General features: G+C 36.1%; 1 protein-coding gene across 7 annotated transcripts in view; it reads left to right on the forward strand.

Annotated features, from left to right (window-relative positions):
* Nucleotides 1-25,259, forward strand: part of ATP13A3 (ATPase 13A3) — a 95,574-nt gene that overhangs the window by 25,140 nt on the left and 45,175 nt on the right. For 2 of the 7 annotated variants that reach the window (XM_073895386.1, XM_073895397.1), the window contains exons 3-17: nt 3,850-3,948; nt 4,960-5,133; nt 7,433-7,615; nt 7,903-7,973; nt 9,641-9,721; nt 10,877-10,946; nt 12,273-12,407; nt 12,869-12,941; nt 15,537-15,668; nt 16,811-16,990; nt 17,110-17,267; nt 18,237-18,425; nt 20,138-20,199; nt 20,696-20,728; nt 23,651-23,801. In XM_073895386.1, coding sequence (XP_073751487.1) covers nt 3,898-3,948; nt 4,960-5,133; nt 7,433-7,615; nt 7,903-7,973; nt 9,641-9,721; nt 10,877-10,946; nt 12,273-12,407; nt 12,869-12,941; nt 15,537-15,668; nt 16,811-16,990; nt 17,110-17,267; nt 18,237-18,425; nt 20,138-20,199; nt 20,696-20,728; nt 23,651-23,801 — 1,743 coding nt within the window. In that variant the 5' untranslated portion in view covers nt 3,850-3,897. Of the gene's footprint in view, nt 1-3,849; nt 3,949-4,959; nt 5,134-7,432; nt 7,616-7,902; nt 7,974-8,656; nt 8,836-9,640; nt 9,722-10,876; nt 10,947-12,272; nt 12,408-12,868; nt 12,942-15,536; nt 15,669-16,810; nt 16,991-17,109; nt 17,268-18,236; nt 18,426-20,137; nt 20,200-20,695; nt 20,729-23,650; nt 23,802-25,259 lie in introns of those variants that run through there. The other 5 variants (XM_025876454.2, XM_025876482.2, XM_073895391.1 and 2 more) reach the window with 4 other exon arrangements.

Below are 25,259 nucleotides of genomic sequence, written 5' to 3' on the forward strand. Positions count from 1 at the left end.
CCAGGTTTATTATTTGTGTCAGTTTTTGGTCTTTTTCTACTGATTAATTTTTCTCATGGGTTTTCTCTTCATACCTTTTAAGTTTTAATTGGATGTCAGATATTGTTACTTAATTGGGACTAGGTATTTTGTGTTCTTATAAATTCCTTGAGCTTTATTTTGTGAAGCTGTTATTCGGGAACAATTTATTATTTCATTTTTTTTTTAAGATTTTATTTATTGGCACAGCTGGGTGACTCAGTTGGTTAAGCATCTGCCTTTGCCTCAGGTCATGATCCCAGGGTCCTAGGCTTGAGTCCCGCATTGGTGTCCTTGCTCAGCAGGGAGCCTGCTTCTCCCTCTGCCCTCCCACTCCCCCTGGTTGTGCTTCCCCATCCTCTGACAAATAAAATCTTTTTTTTTTAAGATTTTATTTATTTATTTATTTGAGAGAGAGAATGAGAGAGAGAGAGTACATGAGAGGGGGGAAGGTCAGAGGGAGAAGCAGACTCCCTGCCGGGCAGGGAGCCCAATCCAGGACTCGATGCTGGGACTCCAGGATCGTGACCTGAGCTGAAGACAGTCGCTTAACCAACTGAGCCACCCAGGTGCCTCAATAAATAAAATCTTAAAAAAAAAAAAGATTTTATTTATTTGAGAGAAAGAGAGAGAGCACACATTCTGGGGGAGAGGCAAAAGGAGAGCGAGAAGCAGATCCCCCATGGAGCAGGGAGCCCAACACAGGGCTGGATCCCAGAACCCTGGGATCATGACCTGAGCCAAAGGCAGCTGCTTAACTGACTGAGCCACCCAGGCACCCCTATTATTTCATGTCTTAAGAGTTTTGTTATGTAGGACCAGAGTAGCTTTTAGCTTAGGGCTAATTTGATCCCACTACTGAAGCAACACCCCTCTGAGCGCTCTTCCTGAATCCTTGTGATTAATGAGGTTTTCCACTGTGGGTTGGTAGGAAGGAACAGGCATTCTTCTCAGCTCTGTGTAAGCCCTGATGAGTTTTTCCTCTTAATCCTTTTGGTTGGTGCTTTCTCTGGCCTTCAATAGTTTCCTCACACACGTGTGCTGAGGTACTCAGCTGGAGACTTGAGGGGGACCATCTGGATATTTTCGGTGTTCTTTCTCTGTACCAATGTCTTTACTGATAATCTGCCTTGCAGACCTGCCTACTTTGGTGTCTCCCCAGACTTAGTCAACAATAGCTGATCTTTTCTGCAGGGAAAGAGGTTGGGCTTGCTCATTCTCCCAGTAGTCTATAGCAGTAGGTAATGGCTCTTGAGAATAACTGCCACCTCAAGTCATATTGATTTGATGAATCAGGCTTACCATGGTGGAATGACTCCAGTAATATGCTTCATAGCTGTAATACTCCCCTAGACTGAGAAGCAATTTTTACTAAATTCCTCACAGGGTTTTGTACGATGATGTGGCTTATTTTGGGGATGTTGGACCAGATACCTCTAAGACTTCATTTCCAAGATGGCGTGTGTGTGTGTGTGTGTGTGTGTGTGTGTGTGTGATATGTTACATATAATGTATTATTAATATACATAATATATGTAACATAACTTTATATTACACACACACACACATATGTATATGTAATCAAAGTTTTGTGTTTTATTTCTGTAGAAATGCCACTCAGCCCTGACCCCCATCCCCAGGGCTACCAGAAGGTACAGAAGCTTCGAGTGCTGGTGCAGGAAGCATCAGTATTTTTTACTGGTCATTTTGTTGATGATATAAATCAAGAGATTTCAGTACTCTTATATATGGATTTGTTTAAAAAAATTCTTTTTATTAAAGATTCTATTTATTTTTTTAAAGATTTATTTATTTGAGAGAGAGAGAATGAGAGATAGAGAGCACAAGAGGGAAGAGGGTCAGAGGGAGAAGCAGACTCCCTGCCGAGCAGGGAGCCCGATGTGGGACTCGATCCCGGGACTCCAGGATCATGACCTGAGCCGAAGGCAGTTGCTTAACCAACTGAGCCACCCAGGTGCCCAAGATTCTATTTATTTATTAGTGAGAGAGAGAAAGCACAAGTAGGGGGAGCGGCAGGCAGAGGGAGAAGCAGGCTCCTCGCCGAGCAGGGAACCCGATGTGAGACTCAATCCCAGGACCCCAAGATCACGACCTGAGCCGAAGGCAGACGCTTAACCGACTGAGCCACCCAGGCGTCCCTAGATTTGTTTAAAATTCTGCAATTGGTTTTACTTGGCTATTTAACTCATTTCATGTAAACCTTAAATAACTATGGCTATCTTAGCACAAAATCTTCCTTACTTCATTTATTCAGCAACTACTTTCTAAGTGTCTGTCATGTGTCAGACCTGTGCTACATACTGGATAGACAAGTAGAAAGATGGCATCTGGAATGAGAGCAGTGTAATATTCCCACTGTGTTCTGCAGAGATCAGCCTAGCCTACAGCAGTGGCTATTTGGTCTCAGACTTTTATTTTTTTTTAAATCAGATAATGTGGGTTTTTTTTTTAATATTTCAGCTTTGTTCCTTTTTTGTTTTTTTAAAGATTTTACTTATTTATTTGAGAGAGAATGAGAGATAGAGAGCACGAGAGGGAAGAGGGTCAGAGGGAGAAGCCGACTCCCCGCCGAGCCGGGAGCCCGATGCGGGACTCGATCCCGGGACTCCAGGATCATGACCTGAGCCGAAGGCAGTCGCTTAACCAACTGAGCCACCCAGGTGCCCCTGGTCTCAGACATTTTTATAACCTTGAAAATTATTGTGACCTCTGAAGAGCTTTTGTTTATGTGAGTTATATCTGTTGATACCATATTAATTAAAACTGATATATCTTTAAGCATATTAACTCAATATTAATAAACCATAACAGTAATAAGCTTATTACAGATTAAATAATACTTTTCTGAAAAATACCTATTTTCCAAAAACAACAAAGATCACAAGGAAACTGGCATTGTTTTACATTTTGCAAATCTCTTTAATGTGTGGCTGAATGTCTAATATTTGAAGCTAGCATCTTTTTAAAAGGATTTTATTTATTTATTTGAGAGAGAGAGACAGTGTGAGTGAGAGAGCGCACAAGCCAGGGTGGGGAGAGGCAGAGGGAAAAACAGACTCAGGGAGCCTGATGTGGGGCTCCATCCCAGGACCCTGGGATCATGACCTGAGCCGAAGGCAGACGCTTAATGAACTGAGCCACTGAGGCGCCCCTCCAGTCTCCTTTTTTTAATACAGGAAAAAAATTTGTCAATGAGCTCAATGAATTTTCTCCTAGACAAGCATCATGGGTAGTCAAACAATTAGAAGATTGCTTAGTGGACTTGGAATCAGAATGGGGGAGTGATCTCTAATAAGGGTACACCTGCTTTAGGAATTGACTCTTGGCCAGGGATTACCATTCATGTAAAAGGTGCTCAGTAAATATTTGTTGGATGATTAATTTAATAATCATGGAGAGGTTTTGGGGTTGGTTTCACTGCTGGTGCTTTACCTTTTCACTATACTTCAAGCAATAAATTGAGTTGTGTGAAGAACTTTTACCTCAAGATGGTTAAACTAGATTTGTTATCTGAGTCTGGGGAATGAAAAGGGAAGATTATGTAGTAGTTTCTCGCAGAACTTAAATTGTTTTGTACCAAGGCTATTGCTAGTATAAGTTAATTGATGAAGTATGCCAGGTTTTGTGATGGTATATATCAGAACTAGCACACTATTGAAAATGTAATTAAAACCAGTCAGCACTTTAGTGAGTACTTAAATATCAGTTAAACTTTGATACATATATCACAACAAAGTCTTACAGTATGAAGTTATATAGTCTACTAAGATACAACAGAATTCCCTAATATTTGTTCTTCTTTCCCGTCAGTTGTCTTCAACTGTTCTGAAGCACAAGACCTATCAAACCACTGTAGATATGGACAAAGAAGAAAGGAAGACTATCAACCAGGGTCAAGAAGATGAAATGGTAACCGGTTTTTATAACTTATTTGTCAAGTGTGAAGAATTTATCTTTGTAATTTATTACTCCAGGGAAGTAGAAAAGTACACAAAACAACAACAAAACACTAAATCAATGTGCTTTCCTCATCCCAACTGCATTTTTGAATTGGGATTATGTAACATCTCTATTTGTTGGTTTTAGTATAATTCCTGTTTGAACTGTAATACTTAGAGGAGAGTAGTATGCTTCATTTTTATTTGACAATTTAAGTTATGTTAGTTAATGTTTTAAATATAATCCCAAATGTAAGATTTCTAATTCTGATTTATAAAAAATGTAAAAAAAACCCCAACTTTTCAGCTCTTTGTGTGTAGAAGGGGGGAGATAAGGTTGTCAGGTATAATATAAGATACCCCATTAAATGTGAATTTCAGATAATCAAGGAATAATTTTTTTATATAAGCATGTCCCCAAATATAGCATAGGGCAAGCAGAATTAATTTTTTATGGAAATTTAAATTTAACTAGGCCCTCTGCATTTTCATTTGCTAAATTTGGTGACCCTTGTGTTATGGTGGGGGAGGCAGTAACTGAAACAGTTGAAATAATTGGCCTCAAGAAGTCAAATTGATCAGTCACAGTCGTATTGAGACAGTTAGCTAAACATTTGGGAGAAAAAGTTAAAACTTACTTCATCTAAATGCAGTGTGATATTATGGCTTATGTCCTGGAACAGAAATAAGACAGTGGAAAAACTAGTGAAATTCTAATAGACACTAGGTTTAGTTAGTAGTAATGTACCAGTGTCAATCTCTTGATTTTGACAAATGTACCAAGTTAACAGGGCAAACCAGAGGAAGGGTATACAGGAACTTTCTGCAAATCTAAAATCATTCCAAAATTAAAAGTTTATTAAAAAAAAAGCCTACCTTTTATATGATAAGACTGTTAATACTTACCGGGAAAACAAAAAATTTTGGCAGTTACCTCTCCTATCATTTGATATTCAATTGTATGATCACCGTGTCCATGCAGGAGATTTATGGCTATAATTTGTGTCGCTGGAAGCTTGCCATAGTTTCTCTAGGAGTGGTTTGCACTGGTGGCTTTCTCCTCCTCCTCCTCTACTGGATGCCCGAATGGCGGGTGAAGGCGACCTGTATTAGAGCTGCAATTAGAGACTGTGAAGTGGTGCTGCTGAGGACTACTGTAAGTCTTTGTATTTACTGGGAGCTGATTATTCAAAAAGTAATATAATGCTTTTGTGTGTACTTGGTTCAAAATAATATATGAGGAGAATATCACTGATGGATATAATCAGGAATACTAATCCTAAAAGCACTTGTGTTCTAAGTGATAGTGATTAGAATATAAAAGAATCGTAAGGATGATTGTATCAACCCCTTCCTTTTATAATTCTTGATGCACTGAGAGATTAGGTGCTTGTCTTTCAAGGTCACCAGCCAGTTTGAGGACTGTATCAGATCTGTTACTCACTAGACCAACTGCCTTTCTACTATGTCATATTGTTGCTTCTCTGTTTTTTTTTTTTTTATCTTAATTGGAAGCATTTTATCAGAGGCTTTACATTTTTTTCCTTTTTTTTTTGAAGAAATCGTTTTTATTGAGGTATGATTGACATATGACATTTATTAATTTCAGGTATACAACATAATGATTCAATATTTGTGTAGATTGCAGAATAATCACAATAACTGCAGTTAACATCTGTTACCGTACACAGTTAACAGAAATTTTTTTTTCATGTGATGAGAACTTCTAAGATCTATTCTCTTAGCAACTTCAGATATACTCTACAGTATTGTTAACTATAGTCACCGTGCTGTACGTTAGATCCCCTTTTGACCTTTACCCATCTCACCCTCCCTCAACCCTTACCTCTGGCAACCATTTAATCTGTTGTCTTTATGAGTTCGTTTTGGGGTTTTTTTGTTGCATATATATTTTAATTGAAGTAGAGTTGCCGTAAAATATTATATTAGTTTCAGGTAGACTACCTAATGACTTGACATTTATATACATTATAAAATGCTCACCACAGTAAGTGTAGTGACCATCTGTCACCAAAGTTATTATATTACTATATTCCCTGTGCTGTACTTTTCATCCCCATGACCTAATTCTGTTATGCTGGAAGTTTGTACGTTTTTTTCCCTTTCACCTATTTCACCCATTCCTCCTTCCCCCTCCCTTTTGACAACCACCAGTTTGTTTTCTGTATTTATGAGTCTGTTTCTGTTTTTGTTTGTTTTGTTTTTGGTATTTGTTTTGGTTTTTGTTGTAGTATTTGTCTTTTTCCTTTTGACTTATTTCACTTAGCATAATACCATCTAGGTCCATCCAGTTGTTGCAAATGACAAGATTTTATTCTTTTTTTTTTTTAAGAGTTTTTATTTATTTATTTAGAGAGAAAATGGGGGAGAGAGAGCACATGAGAGGGACGAGGGTCAGAGGGAGAAGCAGACTCCCTGCTGAGCAGGGAGCCCGATGCAGGACTCAATCCTGGGACTCCAGGATCATGACCCGAGCCAAAGGCAGTCGCTTAACCAACTGAGCCACCCAGGTGCCCCAAGATTTTATTCTTTTTTATGAATGAGTGGTATTCCATTGTAAATATATATACCACATCTTTATCTGTGGATCAGTGGGCACTTAGCTTGCTTCCCTATCTTCTTGGCTCTTGTGAATAATGCTGCAGTAAACATAGGGGTGCATATATCTTTCTGAATTTGTGTTTTTGCTTTCTTTGGGTGAATACCTACCTGCAAGTGGATTACTGGGTCTCTTAGTATTTCTATTTTTAATTTTTTGAGGAACCTCCATATTGTTTTCCTTAGTGGCTGCACCAGTTTGCATTCCTACCCACAGTGCAGCAGGGTTCTCTTTTCTCCACACCTTTACCAGCACGAGTGACGACTTTTCTTTTTTGATACTAGCCATTCTGACTGCTGCAAGGTGATATCTCACAGTGGTTTTGATTTGCATTTGTCTGATGATTCATGGTATTGAGCATCTTTTGTTACTTGGCCATCTTTATGTCTTTGGAAACAGGTCTATTCCATCCTCTGCCCATTTTTTAATTGTGTTTTTGTTGTTGTTACTGAATTATATGAATTCTTTATATATTCTGGATATTAGCCCCTTATCAGATATATCTTTTACATGTATCTTCTCCCATTCAGTAGGTTGCCTTTTCATTTTGCTGATGGTTTCCTCAGAGGCTTTAATTTCTAGTCTCAGTATGTTGATGGTTAAATTAAGAAATTACTCATGATCTTGCATGGGATATTGTATTAGTGAAGTATGTCATAAAATGGTCAATGGAAAGCATTTATACATCTTCATGAAATGGTTTAACATTTAGTGAGTAGGAAGTGATGCTTTCTCAGAGACAAATCAATAATATGTAAAGAATGGGAATTAAAAGTGTATATAGGCCGTTATGCAATATACATAATAGACTTTTTATCCCTTTCTGTCTTGTAAGGATGAATTCAGAATGTGGTTTTGTGCAAAAATTCGCTTTCTTTCTCTGGAAACTCACCCATTTTTGAGCCCCAAATCTGTGACTAATAAAGTTTCAAATGGCCATGCTGTTCATCTAACTGAAAATTTGGCTGAAGAGAATAGGCATGAAATGAGTAAATATTCACAGACTCAACCACAGCAGGTATTGTGATCTTAATGTCAAAGTTTCTTTGAAAACCAGAATTCTTACATTTTATGCCATCATAGCCTATAATTTTGTGCATGCAGTTATTTTTGTTTGGGATAAATTTATACACATATAAAATATCTATTACTATATATAACACAGTTTAGGTACACTAGAAGAAGCAGATTGCATTTGTATGTGATCACTTTAATTTTAATAGATAATATATTTGTGTTAGTAAACTTAATCATAAACAAGTGATGATAATGTTTTTTGATGTAACATTTATGTGTGTTCTTCAGGTCCGTTTTTTCACCCACCACAGTGTAAAATACTTCTGGAATGATACCCTTCACAATTTTGATTTTTTAAAGTAAGTATTTTTCTTTTGTTTGGATTATATAATGAATGTCTTGAAAATGTTCTAGCTAAAAAAGAATTAATTGTAGTGTTACATAAAATCAAAGAGGTATTTATTGCATAACTTTTATTCACTTATTAACAACTCTCTAGTGTTACTTGAATACTTATTAACCATTATAGGATAAATCCTACTTGTAACTTGTACCTTGGCAAAATTTACATTAAAGTTTGAAACAGTTGATTCTCCAAATCCACTCTGAGTCTGAGTTCTTTTCTTTTTGTGGGTTCATCTCAAAGTGAATTTCGAGTACACTTTATAGCCTGTCAGAATATCTGAATTCTCATTTCCCAACTTGCTGACTGTTCCATCTATTTGTCCTTGAGGGATGCAGTAATAGACAAATAGAAATTTAACTTTACTGTGTGGATTAAGATTCAGACATTGTCAAATGTGTTAAGCCTTGAGTATGACAAATTGGAGGAATCCCTTAAGCTTTATTTTTTGTGGAGGCTTCAAGTTATGTGAGTATAGATTAATTAGGATTCTATTTTTATTGCTATTGTTAAAGTGATTATTATAAACACTCATTAAGTATCATTACTTGAATGCTGAAGGAATTCTTAATATTAGCAATACAAAGAGAATCACCTTATGAACATTTAAAATATTCATGCCTGGATTTTTTTCCTCAGACACTAAAGAATTGGAATATTCTGGAATAGCCCTGGGCATTTCTACATGCCTAGTTCTGAAGACCATTCCTAATTAAGAACTGTTGCCTTATAGAACACTGCCAGTGACCTGCCATTTTGTTTTTTAAAAAAAGACTTGGAGCTGATCCTTGCTGCTTTTGGAGAAGTTACCAACTAAAGTGGGGAAAAAATGTCAAACCTGTTTGCCATGTGGTGTTTGCCAACTGTAGAAACTTACAGAATTTAAACTTATCCCAATGATAGCTGTTAATTATGGAGCTTAGTTTTTCTAACTGAAAAAAGTGGAAAAGGATTGGAGTTCAGTGATGTACAAGACTCTCTTTAGAGTTCTATGGCCAGTATCTCAGTAAAAATAAGCATAATTAAGACATTTTGGGGGAAAAGTAGATCTGTTGGTTGAATCCAGTTAGAATTGTTACAGATTTTAGGCAATGCCCGTGACTCATAAATTCTGTACTTCTCTCCTAGGTTTATATTAGAACAGGGACAGATTTAGATGCTTTTGTAGAAAGAAAAATCAATGAATAGGATTTCTTAGCATGAAGCTTAAAAAATTGAAGAGGGAAAACTATATAGATAAAAAGAAAAAAATTATTTTTAGTTCGGAATTCTCAAGTTAGTCATACTTTAGTTTTATTAGTTTAATTATTAGTTCTTACAGCTTTGGTACAGAATTAAAGGATAATAATATTATTATATAAACTTGAGTATTTAGAGCCATCTTATCATGTGATAGATACATTGGATAATTTAGAATTTTGCATATTTGAGACTTAGAACTTTCATTATTGTTTATCTTAGGAATTTGAGATTTAAAAATTCTCATTCATTATCTCAGTTTTTGTTAAGGGTTTCTATTTGTAAGGAAGTCACGCTTTAAAATCAGGAATATAGAAAAATGAGGCATTAAGACATTTGGATATTTTAAACTTTGTTTAAAGTAAAAACTTTGGATTTATTTAGGGGACTGGATGAAGGTGTTTCTTGTACGTCAATTTATGAAAAGCATAGTGCAGGACTGACAAAAGGGATGCATGCCTACAGGTAATTTTTATCCAACTAAAGTTAGATCTGTTATCAAAATTCCTAAATAAAGTAGTATATATAGTCCACCCTTTTACCATATAGTTGTACATATTAACAGGTATTTATTATAGACATAGTAGTTGACAACTTACTCATGTTTTATTTGGGTAAGACTGTCTCTTGGTTTAAGAATTACAAAAATGTTAAAGCTGGAATTTTGAAGTTGATATCCCTGAAAATATACCATATTTCATCAATTCTGAGGTGCACATTTTCCCACATTTTAACATATTTAAAGGAGGGATGTGTCATATTGGGTGGAGTGTTATCCTTTACTTGAGAGCATTTTTATCTTGATGGCATATAAAATAATGAGTATGTCTTACAATTGATAGCATCTTAGATTTTCTGAAATGTATTGGGAATTGTAAGCATGAGCTAAAAATTTACCACAATGAGTATTTGTAAATTGGAATGCATAATCTTTATCATGTTATTCTTTGCTACAGTATAAAAATATACCAGTGTATTACATATTTTGAGAATAAATGTCATTTTCAGATTAAATTGGCAGTTTTTTTATACTCCTGTAGCATGTTTTTTCAACAGGTTAGGATATTAAAAAATTAATTCATTCAGACTTATACGTCATAAAAGGCAAGAATTGCTCATTACTCTTTCATATTGAAAGTACTACCAGGAGTTTAAGTTGGAAGGATTTAAACAAGTTTTTGAAAGCATTTTTTTTTAAAAAGTCAAATGTACAGTTGTTTTTGAAATAAATATTCTTAGTGTAGTATTCTCATTAGAAAAATAGTACAGGACCCCTCAAATATATTTTAGTCTCTTGCAAAAATTAGTTGCAGTTCAAAATTTTTGATTCCTGCCGTGTTCAAGGATGAAAAAGAAGGCGTTTGCAGACAGGGTTATTACAGACTAGTGGGAAAGATACTTGTCACACAAAAAGATATGAGGCTATCCAGTATTGACTACTTTAAGTACTGTAGGTAGAGAATTGAACTGTAGAAGACAAGTATGTAGAAACATGAATGTTTAAGTTCCAGATTTAAGAGCAGTCTGTGGTTTGAACCTTATCTAATGAAATGCCATCCCTAAATTATACTATTATTGTATAATATAATGTAACACCATTATTATGTTTTCCTGTTATAGAAAATTGCTTTATGGAGTAAATGAAATTACTGTGAAAGTGCCTTCTGTTTTTAAGCTTCTAATTAAGGAGGTAAGACAACATTTGTGATCAATAGAGTTGTCAATTTGAAAAGAGCCATGATTTAAGTAATATATTCTTGGTTTTCTTTTTCTTAGTTTCTGCCTCACTCTTTTTTTTTAATTGAAATGTAAAGGTAGTAACTCTGGTAGAGAAATAATTTGGGGGCCTAAATTACCTTTTTTTTTTTTTTTTTTAAGATTTTATGTATTTGATAGAGACACAGCGAGAGAGGGAACACAAGCAGCGGAAGTAGCAGAGGGAGAGGGAGAAGCAGACCCTCCGCTGAGCAGGGAGCCCTGTGGAGGGCTCGATCCCAGGACCCTGGGATCATGACCTGAGCCGAAGGCAGACGCTTAATAACTGAGCCACCCAGGCGCCCCCTAAATTACCTTTTTATTAATTACCTTATTAATTTGTTTTGCTTTTCTTGTCTGTAGAGTTTTTTTTACTCTCAGTATGTTGCACATGTAAATCTTGCCCTATCTTACAGATGTATACACCTGTCTTTTCTCTTTTCTTCAATTTTTTTAAACAATTTATCATATTTATTCTTAGAAAGTCTAGTTTGTAATATAATTCCGTCAGTAACTATCTTTGATCATTAGAAAACCTTTCCGCTGTTCTTTTATCTTTAAAATTGGAGTAAGTTCTTTCAAATTATCTTGTTTAATTTTAAAGTAAAATGGGACTGTATATGTGAAAGTGCTTTGAAAAGCATACAAGCATCAGTTTTAAGACATTTGGGGGAAGTTATTGAAATTGGTAGAATATTATGAAATTTGGCTAAACAAAGTCCATTGCCAGGATTCCCTTATCTCTTTTTCTTGTTTAGGTTTTAATCCTTAATTATTTCCATAGAGAATGCAAAACAGTGTAACTTGTTATCTCATATTTGTCTTCCCTGTAGACTCCAGTGAACCTTTGACTTATAGGATAATTGGTATTTGGAGTTCATAATAAGTAAACATTTGTTCCATTTAATTAAGAGTTTTATATCCTTTAGTAGCCCAGTAATTATTGGAAGTAAATGTACTTTATTGCTAAAGCAGAGTGAAGAACAGCTAAATACACATATTTTAGCTATTTCTAGCTGAGTCTATATTGGGTTTAGTATGTACCTAAATGGATGCAAATAATTTAAATTAAGCTTATTTAGCCAAATCCTGGTAGGTTAGTGGTAAAAAAGTACTATGCTAACATCTTGCCCTACTTTTTCGGTAGTACATGTTGCCCTAGGGTACTTACAGAGCTTATCCTCTAAATATCTTGTTTTATTTCTTAGAAGATGGAACATCTGTATGGTTATAAATTTGACTTAAAAATCTTGTTTTTTAGGTTCTCAACCCATTTTACATTTTCCAGCTGTTCAGTGTTGTACTATGGAGCACTGATGAATACTATTATTATGCTCTAGCCATTGTGATTATGTCTATAGTGTCAATTGTAAGCTCTCTGTATTCCATTAGAAAGGTAAGTCCAATTTATTATGGCTTTCACAACTGTATTTTGTAGTAACAGTGTAAAGTGTGTAGAATAGTACTTGGTACAAAGTAATACTCAGTATAGTTATTCTTTTGGGTTATATGAATATGTATTCCTTTCCTTCTCTTTTCAAGGTGGGGGAAGGTGGATGCTTTTTAGAGTTAAACTACCACTTGATTGCTTAGAGGCCATAGGGTGCTTACCACAGACTGGAATACTGGAGGGTTTATTTTATTGTTTTCAGGACTGTGTCATTAAAGTCCTTCTTATATTGTCTTGAGCTAATCATTGAATAATCTTTGAATCTTTTAGTCTTGACATTTTTAATGGCAGAGTAATATGCATTTACCATATTAACTTACCTTATTTTATGGCACCCTTGCTTTTTAATGTCTTGAAGAGTGGGTTTATATTAGCTAGTTTTTAAATTTTTTTTTTTTTTATTTCAGCAATATATTATGTTGCATGACATGGTGGCAGCTCACAGTACTGTGAGAGTTTCGGTTTGCAGAGTGAATGAAGGTAAGTACTTAAGGTAACTCTTGGAAAAATAAACCAAATAAGATACCCATTAAGCACTAATAACTAAAGCAAGACTAATATACATATACATTCATTTTTTTTAAAGATTTTATTTGTTTGAGAGAGAGCGTGTGTGCATGCATGAGTGGGGGGAGGGGCAGAGGAAGAGGGAAAGAGACTCGCTGAGCGGGCAGCCCCATGTGGGGCTGGATCCCAGGATCCCAAGATAACGACTTGAGCCAAAGTCAGACACTTGACTGACTTGAGTCACCCAGGCACCCTTGCACCCCTATACATTCATTTTTTAAGAAGTAAAAATAAGTGTTTGGATTGTACCTGCTTTCTGCGATTGTAACTGATTCATTCCTATAAAATGGTATTTTTATTTCTTACTATGTGACAGGTGCTATGGTTGGCTCTTGAGATGGAGTGGTTACAAGATGGACACAGTGCTTGTCATCATTGGACTTCAGTCTAGTTGGAAAGGCATAGTAACAAAGTGTGACAAATGCTATGATTAGGAGAGGTCAGAGAATTTAGATATTAGAGCTCATTTACTATAGGTGTCAGAGATGGCTTCTTGGAGAAAATATTTTTAAGTGGTTGAATTAGTCAGATAATAGGTAGGTGGGGGGGCAGTGAGAGAGGGAGAGAAAAGAGTTTTAACTGCCCAGTCTTCTGGAAATGAGAGGGAGCTCAGTCATTGTAATAACTGAAAGGAATTCAGTGTGCCAGATGCAGCAGCTAGATGATGGACAGCCATCTAAGGCATATTAAGGAATTTGACCTCATTCCAAAAGGCAATGGAAAACCATTGAAGGGTGGTGTTTGCCTTTTTGCAAAAATCATTCTGGCTGTTGTGTTCAGATGGGTTTAGAGGAGATTAATGTTGAAGGCATGAAATGGATCAAGGTGAAGGTTGTGGAGATGGAGAGAAATGAGGTGGGGCTGAAAGATACTTAAATGTGGGCATTGAACAGGATTTAATAATTGATTGGATGTGAGGTGATAGAGCAGTGTCAGGCTTGAGGGATGGGCATCGGTGCCATTTAATTAAATGAGGAACACTGGAGGAGAAGCAGTATTGTAGGAAAGGATAATGTTTTGGACACGTTAGTCTGGTGTGGTATTGAAGAGGTGGTAAAGGACATAAAGGAGAGACAACACAACAGCATGGGCCTTGGAGGCAATAGCCATTTTGATTGATTGAGAATACTAAATTGGTCTCCATTCTCTTGGCTCAGTACACTACATCCAAGCATAAACACAGTTTGGCCTGGCAGGTGCTTCCTTCTCAGTGCTTCTGGTCACTTGCTGCTTTAGTTGGGAGTATCTCTCTTCTCTGTTGGTGCTCATCCTCTTACTGGTCTGCTGCTGCTGAAGGCACTGGGGATGCCAGGACATTGCATTCAACTCGTGTCTTCCTTACCCCTTTGTAAAGTCCTAACAAGTCATTGGTATTTTGTTTCTTGGTATACCTGAGAGGAGTAGACTTTCAAGTGGCATTAAAGTTTTGAAAGAGTCAAAGTTTATTTAAAATGAAAAGTATTATACCTAGTTTGTGCTTAATATCATTAGAATTCTTTAGAAGTTGTTTCCTCATAGGTTAAAGGAAAAGAAAGGGAAAGAGTTCTTGTCCTACAGACTAACATCACAAATAATAGTTTTCTCTTTACTTACCAACTACCAGAACTCTTTTCTGAGCATAGTATTAAACCTAAGGGAGGGAAAGAATGAGAGTCTAAATGGAAGGTAGTCTTAAAGAAAAACCTCCTTTTGGGAAAACCTTTTCAAAAAGCATTTAGCTAAATTGAATATAATGTACAAATTTCTAAGGAAATAATGAACCAGATAAAATATTGCAATGTTTATTTTGTAAATTTATTTAAAATAGATCTAAAGTATTAGGACTGTCTTAGGAATACTGAGAAGGATTGAAATGTTACGAGTTATAAATAGTGCCAGGGAGAAAAAGGATGGTGTAAAAAAATTGCTGTTAAAAAAGAAAATACACTGGGGTGCCTGGGTGGCTCCATTGGTTAAGTGTCTGCCTTCGGCTCCGATCATGATCTCGGGATCCTGGGATCGAGCCCGGTGCGAGCCTGCTTCTCCCTTTCCCTCTGTTCCTTCCCCCACCATTCATGCTTTCTTTCTCAAGTAAATAAATAAAATAATAAAAAAAATACACTAAAATTTTCAATGCTTTCTCTGTTTCCAAGGAGTTCTAGAAATCTGAGCTTATTTACCTATTGCAGGGGATCTCATGTGTGGACTTACTGTTTTGTAAGAGGGCTGTTGTACTGAGTATTGAAGTCCAGCCACCTGTTTGGTCAGAAGGGCCTTGGCATCACCTGTGTGCAGGTGGCATCCTATCAGGGACAAACTGCCTGACATACTTAAACACCATGCTTTGTTACCCTAAGGCATAATAATCTTATTTGTTTTATTTTCATGTATTGAGATTGTCCTATTTAACTACATTATATTTCTGACTTAGTATTGAGGTCAGGTGACCTTCAGGCAAATCTTTTATTTACTCTTTTTATTTCAAGTTAAAGAATATTCAGACTTCTCTTTTTCTTTCTTTAAATCCAGAAATAGAAGAGATCTTTTCTACAGACCTTGTGCCAGGAGATGTTATGGTCATTCCATTGAATGGGACAGTCATGCCTTGTGATGCTGTTCTTATTAATGGTACTTGCATTGTAAATGAAAGCATGTTAACAGGTAAACTAAATGAGTAAAAATCAGATCAGTTGTTTTTAATGATACTAAGATCTAAGTAGTTACTGATTAAACTATTTAAAAACTATCTAGTATCTATAACTATAAAACTGTATTGCTTATATTTACTCATGAATGTCATGAATGTGATGGATAATGAAGATTTTTTTTTTTTTTTTATTTTGAGGGGACCAAATTCTGCATTATACCCAGTTGTGATACTAAATCATTATGCTGGTGTTCACTACATTTTGTGGCATACTTCTTTTGACATGAGGAAATATTTTATAGTAAGAGAAGAGGAAATAAGTCCTTTGCCTGCAGAGAATGGCAGCATATTTACTTCCCTATTTGATGTGTAAAAAGTGGGAATAAAGATTTTATATTTTCCTTAAACTGGGGGGAAGTAGACTTTGAAATGACTTCCCTTTGGAAATTCATAATCTGAAGGTAGAGTTTGATACCTTTTTATCACGTTTTCTTTATTTTTTGTCAGAGTCAATCTGGAAAGAAGTGATTGCTATGTTTTTAAACTGTTAAAGAGTCTTCTCTTAAAACACAGTCACACAAATATCCCCACATACTTGCCACCTTTGAAACAAGAAATGTGAATGCTACAGAGAATTAAAATTTAATGTTGAAGAGAGTTTGGCAGTTTGTTGTTGAGAGAACTATCATACTACTTATTTTCTCCACTCCCTTTCCTAGATGCCTTTTCTCTTTCTTCTGTGTGTGTGTGTGTGTGCGCTTGTGTGTGGATAGTGGGGGTTAGGAGTATTTCTTCACATCTCTGTGCTTGAGGTTGCAGAGTACTTTCCAGTTCAGTTTTTGGGGATAAGTGAACAGATGCTGGGGCTGTGGCAGCTACCTGGTCTTTTTATCTGAAATTTGACAAAATCATTTCCAGATTATTACTTTGACTCATAACTCACTTTCAGGACTTATTGTGAGAGACAAGACTTGATATTTTGGGGCAAGGAAATCGGTAGACAGAAAGCTAATTGAGTAAGCTTTGTTATCCACATAGGAGAACTCTTAGTAACTATTAAAATAGTATAACATTTAGGTTATTTAACAATTCAAGGTTTATGTGTTTGATACTGATTTCTGTGCTTTAACTTAGGTTTTTTTTTTTTTTTTTAAAGGAGAGAGTGTTCCAGTGACAAAGACTAATTTGCCAAATCCTTCAGTGGACATCAAAGGAATGGGAGATGAATTCTATAGTCCAGAAATACATAAACGACACACTTTGTTTTGTGGGACTACTGTAATTCAAACTCGTTTCTACACTGGAGAACTTGTCAAAGCTGTAGTAGTTAGAACAGGTAGAAAACATTTCATCTCTTCTTGCATGGGTTAGCGTATTTGATGCCTACTGAATGTTTAAAAAGAGATTCTGTTTTGGGAGATAATTCTCATTTTCTTCTTTCAACTTTTTTTTAAGGATTTAGTACTTCCAAAGGACAGCTTGTTCGTTCTATATTATATCCCAAACCAACTGATTTTAAACTCTACAGAGATGCCTACTTGTTTCTACTGTGTCTTGTGGCAGTGGCTGGTATTGGGTTTATCTACACTATTATCAATAGCATTTTAAATAAGGTATGTAAATGGTAAACTTTTAACAGGGTTTGATTCTTAATGATGGCATGTGGCTGCTGAGGGTTTGAAATGTGGCTAATGAGAATGAAGAACTAAACTTTTGATTTAATTTAAATTAACTATATGAGGGTGCCTGGGTGGCTCAGTTGGTTAAGCGACTGCCTTTGGCTCAGGTCGTGATCCCGGAGTCCTGGGATCGAGTCCCGCATCGGGCTCCCTGCTCAGCAAGGAGCCTGCTTCTCCAGACTCTGACCCTCCCCCGTCTCATGTACTCTGTCTCTCTCATTCTCGCTCTCTCAAATAAATAAATCTTAAAAAAAAAAAAATTAATTAATTAATTAACTATATGAAACTAGTAGATGTTATTTTAGAATCAAGTACAGATATAGAACATTTTCATCATAGCAGAAAGTTCTTCGGACAGCTCTGGTTTAGGTGGTCTTTTTCTTGTTCTCTTACGACTTAAAAAAGGGAGGGGTGACCCCATACTCCCCAAAAGCTTTGTTTTCTCTCTCTCTCTCTTTTTTTTTTTTTTAACTTCTGGGATATACAGCATTAAAGTTATTTGTGATTACTTAATTGAAGGTACTTCTAAGAGACCTCGTCAAATTTTCTTTTCCATCCCCTTTAGAGATGGGCATAGTACGGTGCTGATAGTGAGAATCAATATCTGATAAATGTGTATTGAACTTTGAAGTGTGTAGCGTGTGATGCATGTAGAGCTCTTAAAATGGAAATTTCCTTTAAAAATAGCTTTCATTCCACAGTGCATTGACAATTCCCTGAGCCGCCTATTTTGCAGCCTCTAAAGGGAAAAGAATTGTAAATGGTTGATGAATATAACTATATACACCTTGATATATAAAATTGAAAATGGTTTATGGGTTCTTCACTAAAGAAATACCCACGTTAGATGAGTAAATATTTGATATGGGGGTGGTTCTGACATTTATTTTGTGTTAATTGTAGGTAGAAATTGGGGTAATAATCATTGAGTCTCTGGATATCATTACCATTACGGTGCCACCTGCACTGCCTGCTGCGATGACAGCCGGTATTGTGTATGCCCAACGAAGACTGAAAAACGTTGGGATTTTCTGTATCAGTCCCCAAAGGATAAATATCTGTGGACAGCTGAATCTCGTTTGCTTTGACAAGGTTGGTTCAGTTTTGTAATCATTCTCAGAAGTTACTGTCAGAGCTTTTAAATACTTAGATTAAGGTTTTCCGTATGTATTCTCTATCAACCAATTTACACTCATTGTTTAGTGTTCTGATATTCCTCTTTTTCAGCTTTCTTGGCACATGCATCATTTTTGTATCTTTTTTTCACTGTTTTTTCTTTTTTTCTTTTTCAATTTTTAATACTTCGGATATTGGTTATTTGCCCACATCTGCAATTGCCTAATCATTCATATCCAGAATTATGCCTTGTAGTAGTCTTAAAAACTATATGATTTTTTATGTTTTTAACAGAGTAAGCTCCGTACAGATATATTTACTGGAATTGTATTGCTATTATGTATATATGTTTAAAGTTTGCTCTGTGATTTTATTGAATATGTTTCAAAATTATGAAGGTCACTGATTTTACGGTTTTATGTGAAAGTGACAAATTATGTACCTGTGTGAAATATTACTTGCCTCTTAGAGAGAGGGTTTTCCTTTCCTCTGCTGAAAATAGTTTTCTTAAAACTTTTATTTTGATTGAGAATTAAACATTGACCAAGAAACCTCCCATCAGGCTCTTCTTCGTAACTGATATGATAGGTATATGATTTTTGTGCATGTTCATTATTGAAGGAAAAAATGTGAGACATTTGGTTTTTTTAAAAAGTCATATTCTGGGGCACCTGGTTGGCTCAGTCGGTGGAGCATGCGACTCTTGACCTCCAGGTTTGAGTTCGAGCCCCACGTTGGGCATACAGATTACTTAAAAAAAAAAAAATCATATCCCATGACTACATTTCATATTTATTTGTTTGGAAAATTTCACTTACGCCTTTTTGGGAAACATTACTGTTAAAAATTTTAAACAGTCAAAAAAGTGGAGAGGATACAAGTATAAAATGCCTTCATTTACCCATTGCCCAGCTTTAACAGTTAATCAGCATTTTGTCAGTCTTACTTCATCTGTCCCCTCATTTTGAAGGTGGCAGCATCAGACATTCTTTCACCCAGTATACCTCAGTTTTATCTCTAGAAGATGTCAAAAAAAAAAAAATTACTGCAGTACCATTATCTTACCCCACTTAACAAAATTAATAATTCTTGGTGTTATCTAATACCCAGTTCTCATTCAGATTTCCTTGTCTTTCACAAAAAGTCCCAAATTTTACAATTTGTTTTTTTCTGTCAGAATCCAAATAATGATTGCATTGGTTATAATTAATCTATACAGTTGCTTTTCTTGCCCCTTGTCCTGAACTATCTTATTGAAGAAACCAGGTCATTTACATCCTGGATTTAGCCGATTGCTTCCTCTTGGTGTCATTTAACTTGTTCCTCTTCCCTTTTTGGCTCCCTCTGTTCTAATGTTTCCTTCCTGTGTAGGCCTTTATTGATTGATAGATTGATTGGTGCATTGTTCTGCTTTTTTTCATAATACAAGAACATAAACATATGATTCTACACATATGCTCCCTCTACCCGTCCAGAGGAACCATACTGTAAGGAATGTTCTGCACCCTTCCCTAACTTTAGTTATTTCCTGGAAGTTCTTCTTTATCAATATACAGAGATCTTACTAGTTTCCTTTGTTGACAGCTGTATTCTATTTTATTATGTATATGTAGCGTAACTTTTTGTGATTTCTGTTTTTGGAGGCATTATTCATACTTTGTACATGTGTGCTTTTTTTTTTTTTTAAGACTGGAACTCTTACTGAAGATGGTTTAGATCTTTGGGGGATTCAACGAGTGGAAAATACACGGTAAATATTAGCTAGATTTGATCATTTATTAGTTACTTAATAAGTGTCTTAATATATGAAACATTCAAACGTAAAGTAATAGGACAGCTGTGTACCCAACACCAAGATTAAACAGTTGACATTTTGCATATTGGCTCAGATCTCTTTTAAAAGATTTAAAATATCGCAGATACTGCTCAAGTCTTAATGTATCCCTACGATCATTCTGAAGTGTTCTATTATTATCTTTGCATGTTTTTATATTTTCTCTACATATACATCTGTCTCTAAACAAGACCTATCTGTAAATAAACATTTGTAACTGATATACCGTACATGTTTTTGCTGTTTCTTTGCCTCTTTAACATTGTTTTCAAGATTTATCCAGGTTGGTATGTATAGATCTAATTTATTAATCGTAACTATTGTTTAATATTCCATGATAGGATTAAACCATAGTATCTCTTCTATGAAGGGGCAATTTCATTGTTTTCTCCCTTTCCCCTTTCACAACTAGGGCTGCAGTTGCAGTTCTTCTACACAACTCCTGGTGAGCGTGTGGTTGAGTTTCAGTAAACTAGCTTCTTAAAGATGTCAGCTATAGGTTTAGTAGGGACTGCCTAGTTACTCTCTAAGTGATGCTGCTCATACTTTCTCCTTCAGTACGAATGAGATCCTGTTGCTCCAGGCTTGCCAAACTTAGTATTGTCAGAGTTCTCATTATTGCCACGTGGATAGATACAAAATGGTCTTTCATTGTGGCTCTTTGCAGTTTCCTCAGTACTTCATAAGCTGATCTTATTTTCACCTTTTTGGAAGGATGGTCATTTAGCATTCTTCTGTGTATTGTCAGTTTATACCTTGACACGGTTTTTCTTTTGTGTTCCTAGTCTTTATCTTACTAATTTATTACCAAAGTCCTTTGTATTTTTGGGTGGTAATCTTTTTCAGTACTATGCACTGCAAAAATATTCCAGCAGTCTGTCTTTTTACTTTTGTTTTGTTGTCTTTTGATGGCTTAGTAGTTGTGTTCATGTAATTTCCCCCCCCCAGAAGTCTGTGGGTTTTAGGTTTATAGTTGGAGAGAATATTGTTTGGTTGATGTAATTTCAGAGTTGTTACATCTTCTTGATAAATAGTGTTGTGACATTGTGACCTTATTTCTCCCTAATGCATTCTGCCTTCAATTCCATTTCATCTTATATTTCTATGGTTACACATACTAGCTTTCTTTGGTCTAATGTTTGCTGAGTGTGTTTTCTTTTCCATTGCTTTACTTTTTAATCTTTCTGTGCCATTGTATTCACATTTGTAATTTCAGATATATTGGAACTTATTTCTGCAATTCTTGCCCCAGTTCACACACACGTTTTCTCAAATTTCTCATATTTTCGTATATTTTCTCAGAATTTATACATTTTAATCTTTTACTGCTTGTCCTTAAACTATTTAACGGTTGTATTTAGAGTGTAAAGTTCATGGGTGTCTTTATTGGGTTTCTAAACCCCCCAGGAAACCCATGGATTGTAGAGTACTTTTTTTATTATTCCCCTCCCTTATTTATATGTATTTGTTGCACAGCATTTTATGATTAAGACTTAGGTTTTATACTGTCTGCATGCTGAGATTCCCTAGGTTCAGGACTATCTTTGCCAACCACTGCTGCTTCTGTCCCACTCCCCTAGACTGCACTGCCCTCTTCTGCAGCTACATTTGTTAGTTTTATTTTTCCATTTTCACTTTTGAAGGACGGCATAGCTGCATAGCTTTCCAGGGTGTCAGCTGTTCTCTCAGCGCTTTGATGGTGTGATTCCGTTTCTCCCTACTCCTTTTCTTATTGTTGTTTTAAGAGTACTTCCTTATCCTTGATTTTTGCAGTCTCTTTTTATTTGTGTAGGACTCATTTGCTTCTTGACTCCAAAGATTCATGCTTTTCTTAAATTCTGGAAGAATTGCAGCTTTTTTCCTTATTTATTTATTTATTTATTTATTATTTATTTTTTTTTTTAATTATTTATTTATTTATTAATTATGACCTTTCCTCCATTCTTTGTTTTCTCCATCTGGGAATCCTGACCATAGGTCAAACAGGAAACTGCATTTGGTTCTTTCCAAGGCTGCCTCTCCTCCTTTCCCCCCATGGTATCTTGTTCTTTTTCTAAGTCTTTAATTTAAAGGTGCCTTTTTTTGCACTCTTTCAGACTGCCATTCTATTATCTCAAATTTATGGGATTCTAATTCTGTCTTTGTTGTGTCTTTTGAGCCATGGGAATGTTTCCCAGTGCATTTTTAAATTATGAACTTAGGCTTAGCAGGATTTTTCTGTGAGATTTCTTTGTGGTTGTGTTGTGGGAGCTCCTCTGTGGAGAGTTTTGACTGTGCTTGGCCAAGAGTGGTATCAGTAGTGCCAGATGAGCTCTCATGTTACTTTCATAACCTGAGGATTTCTGGACCTGCAGCAGTGTGTATTCAAACCCGGATCCTATCCTGAGTGGTGTCATGGTTCGGAGTCGAGGCCCTAAAGCCAGACCTTCTGCGTTTGAATCCTTGCTCTGCCACTTAACGGCGTTGTTTAACCTTGGAAACTTACTTCGCCTTCTGTTTCAGTTTCCTCATCCATAAGATGGGGACAGTAAAACATCTTCCTGTGGTGTGAGGAGGACATGAATCAGATATGTTTAAAGTTAGTAGAACAGTGCCTAGCGCTTAATAAGTATTGTACAGATACTATTTTCTTGAACCTTGGGTGGGGGGAAAAAGAGATAAGCTTATTCTTAGTTATGCCTTTGGGTCTGTAGGTAAATTATTTTTCATATATTCTTTTTCCAAGATGCTCCATTCTTTTATGTAGTATATCCTTTTTTCCAAGGATGCTCTTCAAGAGCACTGCTATTTTTAGTGAAAGAGATCCTCTCAGTGTGAACTCCCCACTTTATACCTGGCCAGGACTTTGTCTTCTGTTTCTGTGTGGGTATTAAAGCCCCGGGGCCTTAGGGGACTGATTGGCTCCCTTCCCTTCTTCCTTCTCCCTCATGCAGTCAGCGTCACTCAGGTTCACACTCCTCTGGTTTTCCTTTCCTTCCATTTCTGGCACTTGAACATTTCCTTTTCTTGATTATGAGCTTGGTTTACCCTTGAAAAGATTATGTGTTACACATTCATTTTGTGTTTTTACAAAAGAGATTTTTATGTATTCTTACCTATCATATGCCTATAGGCAGGAGTTTTAATTATTATTTGGTATCTAGTATGTTCTGTGTTGGTTTGTCTAGTGTAGTTATTCAGAATCTTAGGTAATATGGTATTTTAGTTATGTATAATTTACATGGAAGAAAACGTTTTTGAATGCCAAAAACTATAGAGAAAATGGAAACATTTTATTTCCATTTTTTAATTTTATAAAACCTGAGTATGTATAGAATATTTATTGTCTTGGGATTTATGAATCTAATTCAGTGCATTTTCTATTTAGTTTCCTTTTGCCAGAAGAAAATGTTTGCAATGAGATACTGGTAAAGTCTCAGTTTGTTGCTTGTATGGCTACTTGTCATTCACTCACAAAGATTGAAGGAGTGCTTTCTGGTGATCCCCTTGATTTGAAAATGTTTGAAGCCATTGGATGGGTAAGTTCAACATTTTAAAGCACAAGTAACTTTAAGGAAAATAATAGTAAAAATTACCTTGCAGAAGGAGATTGTTTCTGCTAGTTGTTTTGATGACAAGTCTATCTCATACCATTAAGGGAACTGTGGAATTTCTAAAGATACATCACTGGAAAAAGATACATAGTTCTGTAAAAAAGTGTCTGTTTTAGTTAAATTAACTCACTTAAATACCTTTAATAGAGGATGACCTGCTCACGTGCCTGCTTTATGTTTATAACAGAAACTGGCTATCACCAGCATGGGGTAGTGGGCTTGAGTCAGTAAGATGATCTTTAGCGGCAACAATTGTTGACCATAGGTGAAAAGTATAGCCAGCCGTGTGTCTTCAGTGTTCTTTTGTCCCCATTTTCTACTTTCTGTGTTTACACACACACACACACACACACACACACACACACACACACACTTATTTGTTTATAGCTTTCTATTTGTTGTCATTGATCATTTTAATTTAGTGCTTGCTGTGTTTTCTGGTTACCATTTCACAGCATTGACTTCTTTCACAGATGCAATAATAACTTTGTTTTTAAAGTTCTCTCCTGGTTTCTGAATTAATTATTTTCTCTGGGTCAGTTTTCTTTTTCCCTCCCTATACTTGGTTTTTTTCCTTCATGCTTTTGGTTTTCGTTATACATCTGGATGGTACTTCCATATTTAAGAATGAAGGTTTGGTTTGATTTGATAATTCTGGGTAGCTACAGTCAGGTTTTTTTTTTTTTTTTTTACAGTCAGGTTTTTTTTTTTTTTTAAGATTTTATTTATTTATTTGACAGAGAGAGACACAGCTAGAGAGGGAACACAAGCAGTGGGAGTGGGAGAGGGAGAAGCAGGCTTCCCGCGGAGCAGGGAGCCTGATGCGGGCCTCGATCCCAGGACCCTGGGATCATGACCTGAGCCAAAGGCAGACACTTAATGACTGAGCCACTCAGGCGCCCCCAGTCAGGTTTTTATCCTTGCCTATAGTGTGTTAGTCTTTTTTCTTGAGATGTGCCTCCCCTGAGAGGAAAGGCTGACCAAGGGGAGCTCACTGTGTGCTGAGGGTGAGGTCTCTTCAGCAGGCATGGCTCAGTCCAGAGTTGCAGAGTTAGCATTTTAGGTTGCTCTCCTCATCTGCTCCCACAGTGCTTGCCTGGGCAGAGCTGTGTTCTGGAGTGCTGACCTTCACATTAGCAGCCTTCCTCTCAGGTAGGTAGTTCATATCTCTATAGACAGTGACCCCTGGTTTTCTTTTTTTTTTTTGCTTAGCTCCACTATTCTGGCTGTTAAGAAATATACCTCTCCTATATGTCTGCCTGTGTTTACTCTGAGCTGTTGCTATATTCATCAATATGTTTCAGTTTGCCTTTTATATTTATATTTGAAATCCTTTTCCTCTTTTTACTTTCTGTTTACTTCCGTAGGTTTATTTATTTATTT

This window comes from Callorhinus ursinus, unplaced genomic scaffold (genome assembly GCF_003265705.2).
Source record: "Callorhinus ursinus isolate GAN/ISIS: 27379988/994484 unplaced genomic scaffold, GSC_fseal_2.0 scaffold1, whole genome shotgun sequence".
In the NCBI taxonomy this organism is placed as follows: Eukaryota; Metazoa; Chordata; class Mammalia; order Carnivora; family Otariidae; genus Callorhinus; species Callorhinus ursinus.